We start from the raw sequence: 19,546 nt of genomic DNA, 5'->3' as shown, positions 1-19,546 counted from the left end.
TGTAAAATCTGAATTTATTGGACAGATCAATGTGACACAGATTATTACACATTATGAATGTTTATGACTTGGTGAGAACTAGATGGTAGCTAAATTTAAAGAGCTGACTTTACTCCTTGTTGAAAATCCAAAATGCAGATTAAATACTACTGAAATGGTAACATAGTCGATGGGGACACATGATTTTTAAAATTTAATAGATGCACTTTTTAAAAGAACCTCTCTTCGGTATATACACATAACAGTTAGTTGTACTTGCTCTTAGGGAAAGATACAATCTCCATGAATCTGATATTATAAATAAAAATTTAATTTAAAGTTTCTTTTGTTACTGAAATAGAAAAAAGCTGTTTTTAACTACTGTTAAATGAAAAGTGGAAAGTGAGGTAATTTATCTTTTTGACAATAATCTTTCCTTCCAACAGTGTCATCTTCTCTGAAAGTCAAGGTAATTCCTTGTAAATAAGGCTTTTAACAAATTACAAGTATGTAGTAGGTATTTGTCCATCTTCTTCCTACTTGGTGCACTATTGCATAGCAACAATTTTTTTTTCCTGCTTCTTCTTCAGTGGAAGTCTGAGAGTCTGAAATCTGCACTGGCTTGGTTGAGCCAGGGAATTTTTTTGGTACCAGGGATGTAAATATCCATTGTAGAAATCAGTAGCTGTTAGTGTTTTCTTGAGCATCACTGATCGAACACCAATCCAGCCATCCTAAAGGGCAAAAGACAAATAGTGAATACGCGGTGCTGGCAAAACTGGTGGTAAATTTTAGTTTATAAAATTTTTATCATGAAAAAAATAAACCAACAAATCTTTACTAAATGCCAGGCTACAAACAGCACTAAGTAACATATATGATTCTTTGACTCTAAAAGTTTGTTACCGAGGAGTGATAACAAATGTATAGACCTACTTAAATCTATTTAAACATAGACAGGGAAGAATAAAAAGGTACGTTGTATTTGTGTGGTGCCTGACAGTTTTCAGAGTATGTCCATGTATCTTATTGTTACTGGTTGTCAAAATACAAGCACTCTAAAAAGTAGGCAGATCCAATATTATCCCCAGAGAAAACTGATTTTACAAGAGAAAACTGATGCCCAGAGAGTGTGAGTGATTTGTCCAAGGAGACATAACTGGTGGGACTCAAACTCACATGTTGAGACAACCCACTTCTTCTATGAGAGCAAACTATGGATTTGCAGTATAGATGTATACAGACCCAGACGTATGCACCCAGTGATATTCCAGAATAAGTTGAAGAGAGGTTGCTGTAGGCATTCTGTATCTACAGTCTTGTGTAGGTCAGATCAATCTATCACACATTTTAAATACTCTTTCTTGAGCATGGAACATTGCACATAAATACCACATGAAGGAAAATAGGAAGGAACATGGAACACTTCTCAGGATAATGTCATTGTCTTAAAAATGATAATGGTTTCAAAGTCATTTTAAATAGTTAAGAAATCTCCCCTCTAGCCACATTAAACAGTAGAAGCAAGTAGGATACAGGCACTGTTGTAGTTCAGTGAGATACTTTGACATTACTATTTTTTTGTGATAGTCCTATTAACAAGATGATTTGTTAATTAAATTGGATTACTGAGAATATACAAGTTTCTTTTGAGAAAGAACTAAAGTTACTGAATCTTCTTTCATGGTCTGAGTAATAATAACACCTTGATAAAACTTCATCTCTTGAAAAAAATTATACTAGACATTCTACTATTTCTTAAGAAAATTAAACTGTCCATTGGCTCAATCTGACGGGCAGGCAGTTGAGTGAAGTCTCAGCTCAAAATGACAAATGATACCAACTATAAACTCAGTAAAACAAGTGTGATAACGTGAAACTAAAGGAAAACGTACCTTGCAACAAACCAGCAGTATTTGTGACTGTCTGTGGTATATTACTGATCCTGGAATAACAGCCTGTCCTGTTAATTTTGGATCTAAAGACAGGGGAGGGGAAAAGAGGGATATGAGAGAGAGAATAAATAATTATGCAACTTCACGATGCTTCTTAAAAATCAAAAAACATTCTGCAAGACAGTACTAATATCGGAGGGTACACATCTGCTGATGCCCTGACTTTGTAATCTAAAACTTACGATAGAGCTGTGGTGCTCTGTGTGTATCTTGAACCCAAAGGGAAGCTTTCCATACACACAAGAAGCTATGAGTCCTTTACCCAGTGTCCCAGAGATCAACCTAAAATGTTGAATCTAGAAGTTTTGACCATTTGGGGGAAATAACTAGCTACCAGTGGAGAGACATACAGGAGACTTAGGATCTAAGCTGGCTCTTCCATCCATGACTAAACAAGTCCCAATTCCCAGATTTCTGGGGAACTCTCTGCCTTTGTGGCTCACATTCCTTCAGTCCACCAGGATGGGAGGGCACTGATGGGCCTCTGAATGGACCAGGGTCATGAAATGCTACACCCTGGCCTAAGATTCTCACTGGGGTGCCCAGAGATTTTCATTATGATATTCACCAGAATGAAATCAACCTAGGAACTCTGCATTCCCTGAAAACCTTAATATAGGGAATCACAGAGCTTAAAATGGGATAGTAACACTGATCTGCCTACTTCTCAGGTTCTTATGATGATCAGAAGAGAAAATACACGTGAATGGACACTGTAAAGAATAAGACTATAAATGAATGTAAAGTATTATCATTATTGAACTGAAACAAGCTAAAAGAATCCTTATTTTTAGTAAATGGGACCTATGGTAAAACAGACACATTTTCAAATAGACTATACTGAAAACATTTTCCATGTCAGCTATTCAAAAATAAGTACCAGTGAGGACTGAACTATTAACTTCTACCACATCCAGGAGTTTAATGGTACTATTCATCCAGAGTGTCTGCAACGGAATCTGCAAACAAAATGAAAGAAGGATGATAAATAAATACACTCAACCCTGAAACCCTTTTCAACTACTATTTTGTGTTAATCCGGTCTGACTTCTCTCCCAATTACAGAGGAATTGGGAACTCAGTCTCTAAACCTTACAGAATAGAACATAACATGACCCTCTACATCAGTCTCCAGGATTCATTAGATCTTAAAATTAAACACTATTTTAAAATCAATGTTTATATCTTCATTAATACTTCTAGTTAAAAATCATGCTCATTTTAAAAAATGCAAGCATTACAACAACTATATTAAAAAAAAATTAGAATGTGAAAGTATTCTGTACTCCCATCCCCAGAGGTAACCACTGCTAATAGTTCAATGTGTATATCCTTGTATTTCTCCTACAAATATAATTATCACAAAAATCTAGAACATACTGTTTGACAAGGAACTTTTTTTACTTAACCATAAACTGTGGACAAATTTTCATCAGTACACACTTATCTATTTCACTCTTTAATCTGCTGCACAGTATTCCATTTTATAAAATGTACCATAATTTATGCAACAAATGCCTTTATGATGGATACTTCATAACACATTACAAAATTATGAAAAATTTTAAATGTGATAAATAGCCTGGTAGATATATCTTTGAGGACTTTTATATTTCTGGAGAATAGTTGTTTTTTAAGTGGACCACCAGGGTTAAAGAGTATCAACATTTTATTGTTAAACTGCCTTGATAAGAGAAGAAAAATGACAGTCTATTGCTGTTTATTATTAGTGAGGCTGAGGAGCAGTCCATATCTACCTGCACATTTTATTTATTTCTTAGGCCTATTTATGCCCTTTGCCCATTAAAAAAAAAACAACAACAGCAAAATCTGAGTTATTCATCTCTTTCTTATTAATTTGTGAAAGGCTTTTATATTTTTAGGAAATTAGCCCTTTAGTTCTCAGATGTATTATGAATATTTTTCTAGTTTGTTGACTTTAAATATTGGGTAATTTTTTTCCATGCATAATTTTTTAATTTTTATGGAGTAATATTTATCACTCTTTTCTCTCATGACTTCATTGGTTCGTGTCATGCTTAAAAAGGCCTATCCACGTTTATCAAATATTATAAAATTATTCAACTGTTCTTTTTCCCAGTTCTTTGTGGTTTCATTTTTTGAAAACACTTAAATCCTTGATCCATCTAGATTTTATTTTGATTTGAAAAGGTGAGACTTGAGGGTTCCCCCTTTTAAAGGCTGACCAGCTGTCCCAACACTATTTATTGAATAATCCATCTCACCTTTCCCCTCAGTGTGAAATGCTACCTTTATTACATTTGGTTTAAATAGGCTAACAGAAATTAACACACACCAGGAAATAAGTTCTCTCAAATTTCTGAAGTAAAGAAACAGATTTTCAGACTGCAGTTCACTCCTCTATTTCATAGACGAGGATAGTGAGGCCCAGAGAAATGCAGTTGTTTTCCCAAGGTGACACAGCTAGTTAGTGGCAGAGCCAAGGATCAGAAGCTATGCTTTCTCATTCTCAGCTCAGTGCTCTTTTGATGATATTCTCTAAAGAGGACATTTTACTTTCAGAACAGTTAGGTTATTTCAAAGATGTGAACGATTAATCAGAGAATTAAAGAAATCAGAATTAAGTAAATTTGAAGAAAAGTATTCACAACTTATATATGTCATACTTTGGTAAAATACCCTCTTCTATAATTTGCTTGTTTTTCTTTCATCTGCTTCTAATAAAAGTTATGAAATGACTTTCATGTGTGCAACTTTTTTCTTTCAAAGAACTCAAAATACTTCTGAAACATAATTACTGTTTGAAAAATGTTTATATTTACTGAGAACTATAAATATGATAGGTATAGAATCAGAATATCCCCTTCTTGTTCTTGAGGTAAAGCTCATCTTCACCTTATCATCAGAGCACTGAAGAAAGGAAAGTGATGGTAAGGAAACAGTCATTTCTGTGCCCACTGTCATTACTGTCAAAATCATATGTTGGCGTGGATTTAAATTCACAGTTTATCTCCTTTGATCTTGACAGTTGTGGACCAGGTCATTAACCCCATTTTAGAGATAGAAAAGCGGAAGCTCAGAGAAGATAAGGATCTTGCTCTTGGTTAATACATGCCAACTCTAGGAATCAAATTTCACCTTCTGGCTCCAAGATAGGAACTCCTTCTGTTGTAGCACAAGAATTTCTCAGTGGAGAGGAAAGGTGAATTGCAGAAGATAAGAATTATTATGCAGTGTTTAACTTTTTGGGGAACTGTCAAACTGTTTTCTAAAGCAGCTGCCCCATTTTACATTTCTACCAACAATGAATGAGGGTTCCAAATTTCTCCATATCCCTGTCAACACTTGTTATTGTCTGTTTTTTAAAATTACAGTAATCCTAGTGAGTGTGAAGTGGTATCTCAGTATAGTTTTGATTTGCATTTCCCTAATGACTAATGAAATTATCTTACCATATGCGTAGTGGCCATTTATATATTTTCTTAGGATAAATGTCTATGTAGATCCTTTGCTGATTTTCTAATCATGTTATTTATCTTTTTGCTATAAAAGTTCTTTATATACTCTGGATACTAGACCCTCATCAGATATATGATTTGCAAATATCTTCTTTTATTATGTAGGTTGTCTTTTCATTTTCTTGTTAGTGTTCTTTGAAGCCCAACGGCTTTAAATTTTGAAGTCCAATTTCTCTATTTTTAGTTCGTTGCTTATGCTTCAGGCATTATATCTAAGAACCACTGCCTACTTCAAGGTCATGAAGATATGCCCCTATATCTTCTTCCAAGAGTTTTCATAGTTTCAGCTCTTACATTTAGGTTTCTGATCCATTTAGAGTTCATTTTTATATGTGGTATGAGGTAGGGATCCAAATCCATTTCTTCTGATTGTGGATATCCAGGTGTCCAAGCACCATGTGGTAAAAAGATTATTCTTTCCCCATCAAATTGCCTTGGCACCCTTATCAAAAATCAAGTGACCATAAATGTATGGGTTTATTTCTGGACTCTGAATTCTATCCCATTGAGCTTTGTGTCTTTGTCAGTATCACACTGCCTTGATTACAGGAACTATGCGTCCTGATTTCATAGGAACTTTGAAATTGGAACTTTGCTCTTCTTTTTCAAGATTTTCTGTCTATTCTGGGCCTCTTGGGATTCCATATGAATTTTAGGATAAGGCTGTCAATTTCTGCAAAGAAGTCAACTAGGAATTTTATAGGAATGGTGTTCAGTCTGTAGATCAATTTGGGGAATAGTGCCATCTTAACAATATTAAGTCTTCTAATCCATAAACACAGAGGCCCTTCCATTTACTTAGGCCTTCTTTACTGTTTATTAGCCCTATTAGTTTTGGGGGGTGGAATTATTTATAATTTTCTATATATAAGATTACACCATCTGCAAATATAGTTTTACATTGTTCCTTTTTTCTTGCTTAATCACCCCGGTTATAACCTCCAGTACAATGTTGAATAGAAGTGGTGAGAGTGGATATCTTGGTCTTATTCCTGATCTTGGAGGGAACACTTTCAATCTTTCGCCATCAAATATGATGTTAGATTTGGATTTTTTTGTAGATATTCTTCATCAGGTTGAGGAAGTTCCCATCTATTCTTAGTTTGTTGAACATTTTTATCATGAAAAGGTACTGGATTTTTCAAATGCTGTTTCTGCACCTACTGAGATAATTATGTGGCTTTTGTCCTTTATTCTATTAATATGGTATATTACGTGGATTGATTTTTGTATGTTGAACCAGCCTTACATTCCTGGGCTACATCCCACTTGGTCATAGTGTATAATCCTTTTCTACATGTTGTTTGATTCACTTTGCTAATTCTGTTAAGGATTTTTGCCTCTATATTAATAAGGGCTATTGATTTGTAGTTTTCTTTTCTTGTAAAATCTTTATCTGGTTTAGCTTACTTGACTTTTGTACTAGCTGCTCCCTCTGCCTGGAATGGTCTTTTCCTGACCTTGGCATGACTTGCTCCTTATTGCCTTTCATACCTCAGCTTAAATGTCAGTTCAAAGTGGCCGTCCCCATTTAGATATCCAGGCTAAAACAGCCACCAGTTAATCTATCACGTTATTTTAATTTTCATCAAAGAGCTTATCACACCATCTGATATTTTTCTTATTTATTTATTTGTTTCCGTCTTCTCACATCACCTCTAATACTAGAACAATGACTGACATATAATAGGCTTTCAATAAATACTTTGTTTAATTAATGAATAAGAGCAGATATCATTTAATGAGTACCTACTCAGATACTGTACTAGATGCTTTATATACATTATATCATTCTAATTTTCAAATGAACTAACTAAAGCTCAAAGATTAAATAACCTTCTCAAGTCTACAAAGCTACGAAGTAGCAGAGAGAAGATGGAACCCTGCTCCGTCTGGCTCTAAAGTCAATGTTCCTTGCCCTATGCCGTTCTCTTACAGTGGGGAAAGTACAGGGTTTGACGTCAGGCAGATCTGGTTCAAAACCTGACTCTCACTAACTAGCAATGTGACCTTGAGCAACATTCAACAGCCATTCACTGAGTATCTTCTTTAAGCCTCAATTTCATCAACTTAAAATGGGATAATACCCATAACAGGAGGCTGTAATCCTCACCGAAGAACCTGGTTGTGCTACAGATATTCAATGGCAGTTCTCCATTTTAACCTACAGAGGAGGTCCATTAAAAACCCCACACTTGGTAGACTCAGAGTTCCAACAACATAAGATGCTATCAAAATGAAGGGGAAAAAAAACCCAATAAATTTGTCAAAGAACTGAGAATTTAATTCAGATATTTTAACAAGTTATTACAACTAGATTTTATATGCCATATGTAAAAATCAAGGATTTAAGAATTCAGTTGTAAAAAATGGGCCAAAGGCAGAAAGACATACTAGTAAAAGCATTGGACTAGGAGTTAGAAGATTTAGGTTCATTATTCAGAGACTGGGCACCCGAAGTTAGTCACTTCATTTTCATTCTCCTCATCTATGAAACAGGATAATAAAATTTGGCTGTGGGAGATGGCAAAATATCTATTTTAAAGTGCTTTGTGAATTCTAAGGCCCCTATGAAAACTTGAAGTTTAAAGAATATTTAAAAAATGAATGTCATATATTCAAAAGAATTGAAACAGGGACTCAAACAGATATGTGTACACCCAAGTTCATGAAGCATTATTCACATTAGCTAAAAGGTAGAAACAACCCAAATGTCCATCGATAGACAAATGCATAAACAAAATGTGCTACATACATACAATGGAATATTATTCAGACTAAAAAAGGAATGACATTCTGATACATGGTACAACATGAATGAAACTTGAAAACATTATGCTAGGTGAGATAAGCCAGACACAGAAGGATAAATATTGTATGATTCCACTTATATGAGGTACCTATAAAAGGCAGATTCATAGAGACAGGAAGTAGAATAGTGATTACTAGGGACTGTGGGGCGGGGGGAACGAGGAGTTGTTATTTAATGGGTATAGAGTTTCAGTTTGAGATGATGAAAAAGTTCTGGAAATGGATACGGGTGATGGTTGCATAACAATGTAAATGTACTTAATGCCACTGAAGTATACACTTAAAAATGGTTTAAATGGTAAATTTTATGTTATATATATTTTATCCCAATAAAAAAAGTTTCTTTTTTTTAACATCTTTATTGGAGTATAATTGCTTTACAGTGTTGTGTTAGTTTCTGCTGTATAACAAAGTGAATCAGCTATATGCATATGTATATCCCCATATCACCTCCCTCTTGCATCTCCCTCCCACCCTCCTTATCCCACCCCTCCTAGTGGTCGCAAAGCACAAAGCAGATCTCCCTGTGCCATGAAGCTGCTTCCCACTAGCTATCTATTTTACATTTGGTGTTGTATATATGTCAATGCTACTCTCTCACTTCATCCCAGCTTACCCGTCCCCCTTCCCTTGTCCTCAAGTCCATTCTCTACTATGTCTTTATTCCTGTCCTGCCCCTAGGTTCAAAAGAACCAAAAAATAGTTATTTAAAAATAAATGAACTTCAGGATCCTTTGGTTTTGTTTATGAGATTTATTCCTAAATTAAAATATTTCAAAAGTAAATTACACACACACACACACACACTCACACACATAATTAGGTAAAACTGCAATTTGACTTCCAACTTACTATATTTCCAATGGCACGATGAAGTCTGAATATTTGCTCTGAAGTTTGTTCCTCCCATTTTATACAGCTGGTAGCAGCAGAAATCTTAGGGGCTATAAGATAAAGCCAATAGCAAGAATGAATATCAGATCAGTGACCATAAATTGGTAATTACTGATACTGAATGACAGATACAAGAGAATTCATTATATTATTTTCTCAACTTTTGTATGTTTTAAATTTTCCATAATATAAGATATACACATACATACATAGTAAATAAAAGTACTAGAAGAAAACATGGGTAAATTTCTTTATAACCTAGGAATAGAAAAAGTTCTTCTATGACTCAAAATCCAGAAGCAATTAAAGAATGATAAATGTGACTACAAAAAATTAAACTTTTGTAAGACAAAAAGAAATGTCATAAATCAAGCCAAAAAACAAATGACAAACAAGTTATTTGCAACTTATATCACAGTACTTTATATCTGTTTATATATATTCCATGAGAGATGTATCTATAATAAATATAAATATTTATATGTAATTACTATATATATCTGTGTTATATATATTTATATTATATTTAGGAGTACTTTGTATCTATTATATAGGTTTATTTATATCTATTACACAAAGTACTCCTAAAAACTGAGACAAAAAAGACCAAAAACCAGATAGAAAAATGGGCAAAAGATATAACAGACCCTTCTCAGAAAAAAAAGAAATGCAAATAGTCCTTAAACATATGAAAAGCTCTTCAGGGCTTTCCTGGTGGCGCAGTGGTTGAGAGTCCGCCTGCTGATGCAGGGGACACGGGTTCGAGCCCCGGTCCGGGAAGATCCCACATGCCGCGGAGTGGCTGGGCCCGTGAGCCATGGCTGCTGAGCCTGTGCGTCCAGAGCCTGTGCTCCTCAACGGGAGAGGCCACAACAGTGAGAGGCGCGCGTGCCGCAAAAAAAAAAAAAAAAGTAATAATTAGTTGTAAAGAGGAAAATGCAACCCTGAAAATTAAAAACAAACTGAAACAAAGGAACTTAACTATATATCAAACTAGATAACAAAACCACATGGAAAAAATAATTATCTCCAGTAAGTTTTGAACACAGTACTCTGACTATATACCCTTCATAGAATATATTTTAAAAAACTGCAGGAAAAAAAAAACTGCAGAAAAATCTTAACTCTCACTTAGTAGTTACACTTTCTGTAGTGATATTGGTGTTGTAATCTTGAAATTATTTTATGCACAGCAAATAAAAAACAGGTCAGCATTGATTTAAAAAAGATTTTCTGTGTAAGAGAAAATACCAGAAAAACCCTGTACTTTAAAATTTGAATCAGAAACAATATGAGCTCAAATATATTTTTTTAAAGGCTTTACTGAATTTGTTACAATACTGCTTCTGTTTTATGTTTTTTTTTTTGGCCCTGAGGCATGTGGGATCCCCCAACCAGGGATTGAACCTGCACCCCCTGCATTGGAACGTGAAGTCTTAACCACTGGACAGCCAGGGAAGTCCCTGAACTCAAACATTTTTAAAAAATATAATGCCTACCCTTCACCACTAACACTTCATTTTGGAACACATCATTGTATTAGACGGTTTCTAAATACTATCCCCCAACTAAAATAAACAAGGGAGAGGTGGCTGATTCCAACATGGGAAAGAGAATTTACAAGGTGAGCCTGGGACATTTTGCGATAGAAACAAGGAAGCGCTCAAAAACTAGCTGGGGGTGGAGGGATATCAAAAGGATTCAGGAGCCAACTTTAAGAGGCTACCTCTAGCTAAATTTGGGACAACTTGAGCAGCACAAAGCATTATGAATGTAATTAACTATAAAACACAGTAAATAAAAATCCACAAGTCAAATGATTAAAAAAACTCACTCGCCACCATAATTGAAGGTGACTATGGCACCAGCTCCCTATTTTAAAAATTGATAGTTAGAGAAAGAATTAAGCATTTATCCTGCCATTTTAGGATGAATTAAAATTCATCCGCAATTAATAAGGAAAAGCTCTTCTTTACAGAACAATGCCAACTATTAAATATAAAAGGAATTGGAAAATCACCATTTTGATTTTCATTGAAATAATTCATTCAGGGAAGGAGCATCAATCCATGCTAAAATTGTTACGTGAAAGGCTAGTGGGGAACCGGATATTTGCATGGTGCCAAAGTATTACCGCAGGGATTACCTGCCATTTGCAAAGGGAGAAACACATCTTTACACTGGAAAGATCTGGTGGTCACCACCTCCACCAAGTGATCAAATTTAGCTTCACTAGCCTTGATGCAACCTGGTATTATGGCTTACTGATATGACTCCCTAAGACTGTAGGGGACGGAGGCGGGGGCTTCTCCGAGTAGATCCTTTAAACAGTTTTAACTTTTGAGTCATGTAAATGTCTTACATAGTCAAGAAAAAAAATTACATCATAAATAAAAAGCAACCCTTAAGGTTAAAAAACAAACTGAAGCAAATATCACTGGAACGCAATATCATCTATGAAATACTCTTTCCACAAACTTTAAGCCTGAATCTCATCAAGCCTTTAGAACTTCCGATTTACAGGAATTTTAAGGGCTAGAAAAACACATTAAACAACACTGGAAGGAAAGAGACAATTGGCCTGGTCTCTTCAAAAAGTTAATGACATGGAGGGAAAAAAATAGTGGAGGAATTACTCTAATGAGACTAAAGAGACATATGACTAATTATAATTGGATCCTAGTTTGAAAAAATATACAGCTATAAAATATGTTTTTAGAGTGTCAGGAAAATTTAAATATGGACTGGCTATTCGATGCTATTAGGGAACTGTTCATTTTTCCTAGGAGATGCATGTTGAAATATTTAGGGATGAAAGGTCATGATGCATACTTCCAAATGGTATAGCAAAAATTAAAATATATATGCTACATAAACACATGTATAAAGAAAATATGGCCAAACATTAATAATTGCTGACTCTGGGTTAAACAGGTATTCACTCTCTTTCAACTTACCTTTGTGTTTGGTACTTTTCAATATAAAGGATAGAGAAAATGGTTCTAATCTTTCATAAGGCTAAATGTGAAGAGGGAGAGAGACCCCTTACCAATCATTCTCTGGAAAAGGACATGCAAGTGGACATTCAATCTTTAGTCAAAATTAAGGGAAACTTGTAAGTGAGGAAGCCACAGTGTTCAGATGCCATCACAACAAACAAAACCTTAGGAAACATGTAAGAGTCTCTGCCGTCTGCACTTACCATGTGTCACCCCCTCGGCTGGCTGCTGCCTTCCATTGTTCAAACTTTCAGGCAAAGTTTTCAAAACCGAAATAAGCTTTAAAAAAAGAGAGTAATATATTCAGGATGAAAAGAACAAAAGGAGAAATACATTACAATTCAGTACCATGAAATTACAGCTTTAAGAGCTGTGTGGCAGGGTAAAGCAGTAAATTGGCTTAAGCTGTGAGGATCCATCTACTTGGTGGAGTTTCAGTGGAGATGTTGCTCCCTGTAGAGTACAGGTCATTGATTTCCTTCCAGAGAATGCTGAGCCTCGACTGGCTATCAGAACAGCCGGTGCTCGGCCATCCACACTCTCACTCTCACTCTGAAGGAAGGCAGTGGGGACTTCGTACTCTGGAGTCACATAGTTCTGGGTTCAAATCCCAGTTCTACCACCTGCTAGCTGTGTCACTGTGGAAAAGTTATTTTACTTGTCTGTGGCCTTCAATGTCATTATCTATAAAACAGGTGAAAGCAATAGCTACCTCAAAGGTTTCTTGAGAAGGTAAAAAAAAAAATAAGTCTATGAAAGTATCTAAAACAGTCTTGGCACACAAGCCAGTGCTCAATAAACGACAGACACTATAATAACAGCATTTCCGAGGTGAGTGCCTAGAATGGGAAGCATCATCTATACAGCGGGGGGTGGGGTGGAGGGGGGTTCCTCTACAGAAAATTTAGTTCAGATGAAAATCATTAATTGGGTCATTAAGCCTTTATTCACACCCTATTGTATGCAGACTCAAAAAAAAGTCTCAGAGTTCATTCACAGCTAGGGGGTCAGCAGAATTCCAATGGTACAGATGCAAATGACTGGAACACAGGCACAGAAGTGGGAGGAAAACAGAGACTTACTTAGGAAATGATGTTAGTTCAGTTCGACAGGGGTGAATAGTACGTCTATGAGACTAAGGAGAGTGAAAATGGGAAGAATAGTCTAAAAGCCTCACCATGAAATGTAACAGACCATATAAAACCACATATTTCATTCAAAAGCTTTGATTAAGTACATACTCTGTGTAAATTCTCAAAGACTAACATAAGATCACAAAAGCCATGCTAATTTTTAGGAAGCCAGGGATAGAAACCACTTTTTAAAGAGAAGCTTAGAATCACACATCATAAAATTGTTCTTTTCATCATAACCACTTAGGAAACAAGCAGGGGGATATTGGAAAACTGTACCATGTTGGCACCCAGTCTTGACAGCACTGCTTCCAAATCCTTTGTGGTGCTCTTGGGTGGTACAGGAACCGTTTCCTGTTTGAGAATTGGGCCTACATCAAACCTACCAAAAAATCAAAAGCAAATAATAACATGATTACTGACTATTTCTTAAGATCAATATGTTTGTCTACATGAATGTTTATATACCACAAGGACAGTTTTTTTCTTTGTTCAGGTGGGTTTTGTTTTGTTTTGTTTTTTTAGGCCACACAGTGCGGCTTATGGGATCTTAGTTCCCTGACCAGGGATCGAACCCGGGCCTGCTGCAGTGGAAGTGCAGAGTCCTAACCACTGGAAGGCCAGGAAATTCCCCCACAAGGATAGTTTAACCATGGCCATGAATGTGACTATTAGCCATTGGCAAGGGAGAAATGTAAGTTTGAAAGAAGGGAGAGCAACATTAGCATGTTACTAATATCACTTTAGTCTATCAACTAGTTTAAGCGCATTAACTTTTCACCATTCTCTGCATTTTCATCTGCTTTATTCTCGAGTACCATTTTCTGGTCATTTATGGAGTCAATACTTGAGCTTAACAAAATTAAATTCTAATACAGTCATTTTACTAAGCTATTAAAATTTTAAAAATTAAAATCCATAAAATTAAAAAAAAAGAAGGGAGAGCAAAATCTGGCCTATATTTAGATTTTAGGTTTATTATTTCACAAAGGAAAAAGGTTGCATATCAGGGATTTAATTGCAACTACAAATAATTCTATCATTAGTAGTAAATAGTACAAAAAAAAATCTCTAATTATATAATGAAAGTACAGAGCAAAGAATATGTTTTCCAAGGAAGTACAACTAGGAATTTACAATCATTCCTTCCTGTATTTCCTTTCTCAAAGGACAAGAGTTTTGCCTGAATTATAATCAATAGTGATTATAAGTAGGTACAAGGGTATTTGCATTCCCATAAGTCTTATATTCAATATTTTATATCAAGCTCTGCAAATATTGGCCATCAGCTTTTATTAGAAATATATTTTGTTTTAATACTTAACTTTGTGTTCTGTTAACTCCATTTTTAACCTATGAGCTTTAATAAAATGCTTATTATGAAAAGTTACAAACATTCCAAAAACAGAATGAACAGTCTAAGGAATCGCCATATACACATCTCCCAGATTTGAGAATTACCAAAGTTTCGCCACTCTTGTTTCATCTGCCCCTCCCCTCTTTTTTTTTTTTTTGAAGTAAGTTAAAGCAAATCCCAGATATTGACTTGGTCTTGTGAACTCGTGAATTTTTCTTCTCTATGGGGACGTTAGGTGATAATAGGCAGAGGCATAATACACTCCTAAAACAATTTAAAATAATTGTTTCTTAGATTGTAGGTATAATTTTAAAAAACATTTAAGACAATTATATAACACATTGGTATACAACGTATTCTTACTTCAGGTTCCAAAAAATTTTTGACCATAGAAACCAAAGCCAGCAGAACAGAGATTCATAACTAATATACAAAAATCCATCTCTCATCTACACAACATCGTTTATAGAAATCCAGTTGTTAATAATTTATTTCAATTAACAAGTTTAAAGAGACACTGTGTAAATGCCAAAACACGTGGTTTATGTTAGAAACCAGGAAGAAACCCAGGAGTTAGAGAAATTAGTACTCTAGTACACTCTAATTTATTACTAATTTCTAACTCCTGATTAGAAATTAGGAGTTAGAAATTAGTAATAAATTAGAGTGATTAATACCCACTCATCCACCTCCACTTCCCCCCAGTCAGACTGACATCAACATTCAACATCACAAAAAGTCTCAAGAAAATATGCTCTACCTTTTAGGTCTAATTTGCATAATCGTTACTCCAGCAACCGTGTCTCCGTGCAAGACCGTATGGATTATAGGGGCTGGACCACGCCACCTCGGGAGGCAACTGGGATGGACATTCAAGATGCCACTGAGTTAGAAAAGGCAGGAAATTAGTATGCAAGTGGGCTTTTTACCATTTAATTTACTGCTACCTAAACTAATATGCACTTTTCATCATTGAACTTGCCCAGAAATGTTGAAAAACAGTTAAATCTAGTCTCATACCAACTGAAGCAGGAGTGAGAGCTAAGTTCAACTTTCTTACCATAAGAGACCAATGAAACTCAATTAAAAAAAGAGCAGGAACAACTATTCATTGTTCTGAAGATGTTCCAGCTTCGCAATTCGAGACATAGCTCGCACTGTCTGGGAGTTTTTAAAGACAAAAAATGTGTCTTTTACTATATGAGAAAAACCACTGAAATCCAATCGTGCATCTCATGGACGATGTGAATTATACGTATAGCTTAGTTACATAATTACCCTCACTTCACTTAGTTTGTATATAGAGTTCCTAAAACAAGCTTCTTAAATCCCCATCTAATGATTTATTCACCTTTGCTGTTTATCCCTATATACCTTTTACCCATTAATGAGCAATTTTAATAATTTACTCATCTGTCATTAGTTTAATGTCTCCATCAGCACGAGTATACACTTGACAGTGCATATGTGTATACATATATTCTAAATTCCACTGTTCAGCCCAGTCTCATTCCTCCAACAAATATTTACTGAGCACAATCCATGTTCTGGCACTAAGTGCTGGGGATATAAGCAACAGTGAACCACACAGAAAAAAAAAAAATTCTGCCCTCACAGGCCAATATAAGGACTTGACTTGTATTCTGAGCAAGATGGAAAACCAACAGAGAATTCTGAGCAGAGTGACATGATCTGACTTATGTTTTAAAAGGATCACTTTGGTGTTGGGTGGTAAAAGACTGAGAGGGCCAAAGACAAAAGTGGAGACCACTTAGGAGGCTACTGCAGTATGACGGCCAAGAGTGGTGGCAGAGGAAGTGATGAGAATCAGACATTCTAGAGAGATTTCAAAGGCACAGCCAATAGGATTTCCTGATAGATTGGATGCGTGGTGTGAGATAAGGAATTAAGAATAATGCCAAGGCTTTGGGTCCGAGCAACTTAAAGGCTGGAGTTACCATGTACTGAGATGAAGATTATGGGAAGGAGCAGGTTTTGGGGTGAAAGTTCAGGAATGTTGTTTTGGACATCTTACATGTAAGGTGCCTATCAGACATCCAAGCAGAGCTGCGGAGGAGGCAGGGGTTATCAGGGGCCTGGAGTTCAGGGAGAGAGAACTGGAGGGACACATCTGGCAGTTATTAGCATACATATGGAATTTAAATGAGGGTGGGTGAGAGCCCATAGATAGTGGTAAAGAGTATCACACATTTTAACAATTCATGCCACTAATAAAACCTTTTAAGAGAAAATACTAAAGAAAGCAGAATTAAGTTCAAGTTAATGCACTTTATAGATACCAGATCCATATATAAAGACCGAGGTCTCTACACTGTTTTTCCTTACAAATAAAACTTACTAGGGAAATTTAAGAATAAGAGCCTCACTCAAAAGCCGGCCAAATGAAGCTACCACTCCAACATCATATTCTCCAGATCCCACATCTGGCCACTCATACACTGGAAGCTGAGATTGGACAGCATATTGCTTCACCGGCAGTCTTTTTGGTGATGGGGAGGGAACTGTGACCACCTCCAAGTTTTCAATTAATTCTTCCCCTTTGTTTTCCCTAAATTGGAAAGATTAGAAGAAAATGTGACAGTGTTAAGAAAATGTCGGAAAGCTAAACTACTTCACACATTTCTACGGCATTTTTATGATTAAATTAAGAAAGCATTTAAGGGTAAATGATTAAAACTAGTGCAACTGAGAGACTAAAGTTTTATTTTTATTTAATTTTAATTGTTTTAAATTTAAAGAGCCACAAGTGGCTACTGGCTACTGTTTGGACTGTTATGGTTGTAGAAACTTCCTGTGCATGCAGAAACATATACAGTACAGACATTTTACACAATTGTAATATTATATATACTCTCCTGCATTTTGTTTTTTTCTCTTAACACTATGTATGCTATTATGTGAGTCTTTTTAAAAAATGGGTTAAATATACATTTGTTTGTATATGCATCAAACATTTCTAGAACAGGAAACTGAAAACAGTGGCTATCTTTGAAGAGAACTGGGGACTGGGAGAAAGATGGAAGGAACTGACTTTCCATTTTATATCTTTTGAATTTTTTACTATAACGACGTTATTCAAACAATACTTAAAAAAATATATATATACATATATATGTGTGTGTGTATATATATATATATACACACACACACACACACACACACACCATGGGCATCATTCCATGACATTATATGTAGCACTACCTCATTTTTTTAACCTGCTGCAAAGTATTCCAGTGCCTGGGGCTGTTTATTTATTTATTTAGCAGGTACTGCATCATGCAGGTACATCATCATAAATGTTGAGGATTTATGAGAAAAGGAATAGACAGGAGGGCCCAAAAGAAAAAGTGCAGAAGTACTGGAGCTGCCAAGTGAAGCATCAGCAGAAGCGTCAGGATACATGCAGTGAGAGATGCAGGAGGCCATACACGGAAAGTAGCATGTAGAGAGTGTATTACGGAGGTGTGCAAAGGGAACATGTGTGAAGGAAGTGTTTCAGGGTGTGTTACAGAGGGGAGTGTGTGAAGGGGGAAATACAAGGGGATTCATGAATGAGTCAACATCAGGGTCTGCTGGGAAGTATTTGTAGAGAAGACTTGATGGAGGGAGATGACAGAAATGAGTGTGAGGGTGCATCAGGAAAAAACGGAGTGGGGAAATAAAAAATGGAGGCTGGGGAAAGGAGACAGAGCAGGATATATGGGCATAGCCACCACATACCATGGACTTTCAGGACAGGCTGGATCTCAATTATTTTTGTCCAGGAAACACAATTTGTTAAATTTTAGAAATACTAAATGTATACCTAAGAGTTCTGATTTATAAATTTATTCATAGGAAAACAGTTCGTTTTTGTACTATGTCTTCATTTCAGTCTCAGAAAACTGGATCCGGTTGTATACAGGGAGGCGATGGGGAGCGAAGGCGTGAGGCAAGCGTGTGCAGAGGGATGGATGCCTGTGCCTGGGAAGAAGCCCAAAGGATTAGATGATACAAATCAGGTGAGTAGGAAGAAGTGGAAAGGGGAGGTCTTTGAAGTCAGAGCCCGTTTTAGTACCAACCTGCTCAGCTGATGACCCTGGGCAATCTCTTAACCTCTCTGGGCTACGGTTTACATGCTAAACGGGCAGGGAGGTGGTGGGACTGGACGGAGATGATGCAGGTAAAGCAACGAGCGCGGCCTTGGCACCGCGGGGCGCCCGGTGGCGCTCAGAGCGCGGAAGGAGTCGGGCGTGTAGACCGGAGAGGACCAGGCGGGCGCCCAAGGGCTGACCGAGCACCTTCCGGGAGCCCGGAGACGCCGAGATCTGGGCCCACACCCCTCCGGCGCAGCTGCTTTCCCCGACTAGGAGTCCAAACCCTCGAGGCCGGCCGCAGTGGCTCCACAGCCGCGTCCTCGACCCCCGGGCCTCCCAATCCCTGGCCCCGGTACCTGGCGGCCTGCAGCGCCCGCAGCGTTTCGCGGGCGAACTGGTCAGTGCCGAAAAAGAGCACCCGCCAAGGCGGCTTCTCGCGGACTCGAGCGCCCCGGCCGTCCTCCCCGCCAGAGGATCCGCTCAGGCCGAGCAGGGTTCGCCACTGAGGGCTCGGCCTCCTGCCCGCGCCGCCGCCGCCGCTGCTGCCGCCGCCGCCGCCGCCTGGCAGGGGCCCCCAGCAGCAGCGTACCAGAACCCTCATTGCCTCCGCGGGCGGCCGACCCTGCGCACGCGCGTTGTGGTGGGCGGAGCAGGAGCTAGGCAGGAGGGGCGGGGCCGGGGAGGAAACCCGATGGGCGAGGTCTTTCAGCGACTGGGGCGGGGCTTGCCTGATGGCAGGCGCGGCAGATGAAGGAATTTGCCGGTTCAAGTGTCCCCGTGACTTTTGTTGCATTTGTTTGCACGATTTAGCCAATCTCCCC

General features: G+C 37.3%; 1 protein-coding gene across 1 annotated transcript; it reads right to left on the bottom strand.

Annotated features, from left to right (window-relative positions):
• Positions 1-105: 105 nt before the first annotated feature.
• On the bottom strand, positions 106-19,340 carry MTFMT (mitochondrial methionyl-tRNA formyltransferase). Its single transcript, XM_079912500.1, has 9 exons — positions 19,082-19,340; positions 16,988-17,197; positions 15,389-15,511; positions 13,551-13,653; positions 12,342-12,417; positions 9,098-9,189; positions 2,815-2,893; positions 1,875-1,957; positions 106-713 (listed from the first exon to the last, which is right to left on the bottom strand). Exons 1-9 carry the CDS (start codon positions 19,324-19,326, stop codon positions 528-530), a joined length of 1,197 nt encoding a protein of 398 aa, XP_079768626.1. The 5' UTR covers positions 19,327-19,340; the 3' UTR covers positions 106-527.
• Positions 19,341-19,546: the final 206 nt, after the last annotated feature.

This window comes from Stenella coeruleoalba (genome assembly GCF_951394435.1).
Source record: "Stenella coeruleoalba genome assembly, chromosome: 2".
Taxonomy (NCBI): domain Eukaryota; kingdom Metazoa; phylum Chordata; class Mammalia; order Artiodactyla; family Delphinidae; genus Stenella; species Stenella coeruleoalba.
Note: the sequence above shows the minus strand (reverse complement) of the source record. Positions and strands in the feature narration are given on the sequence as shown.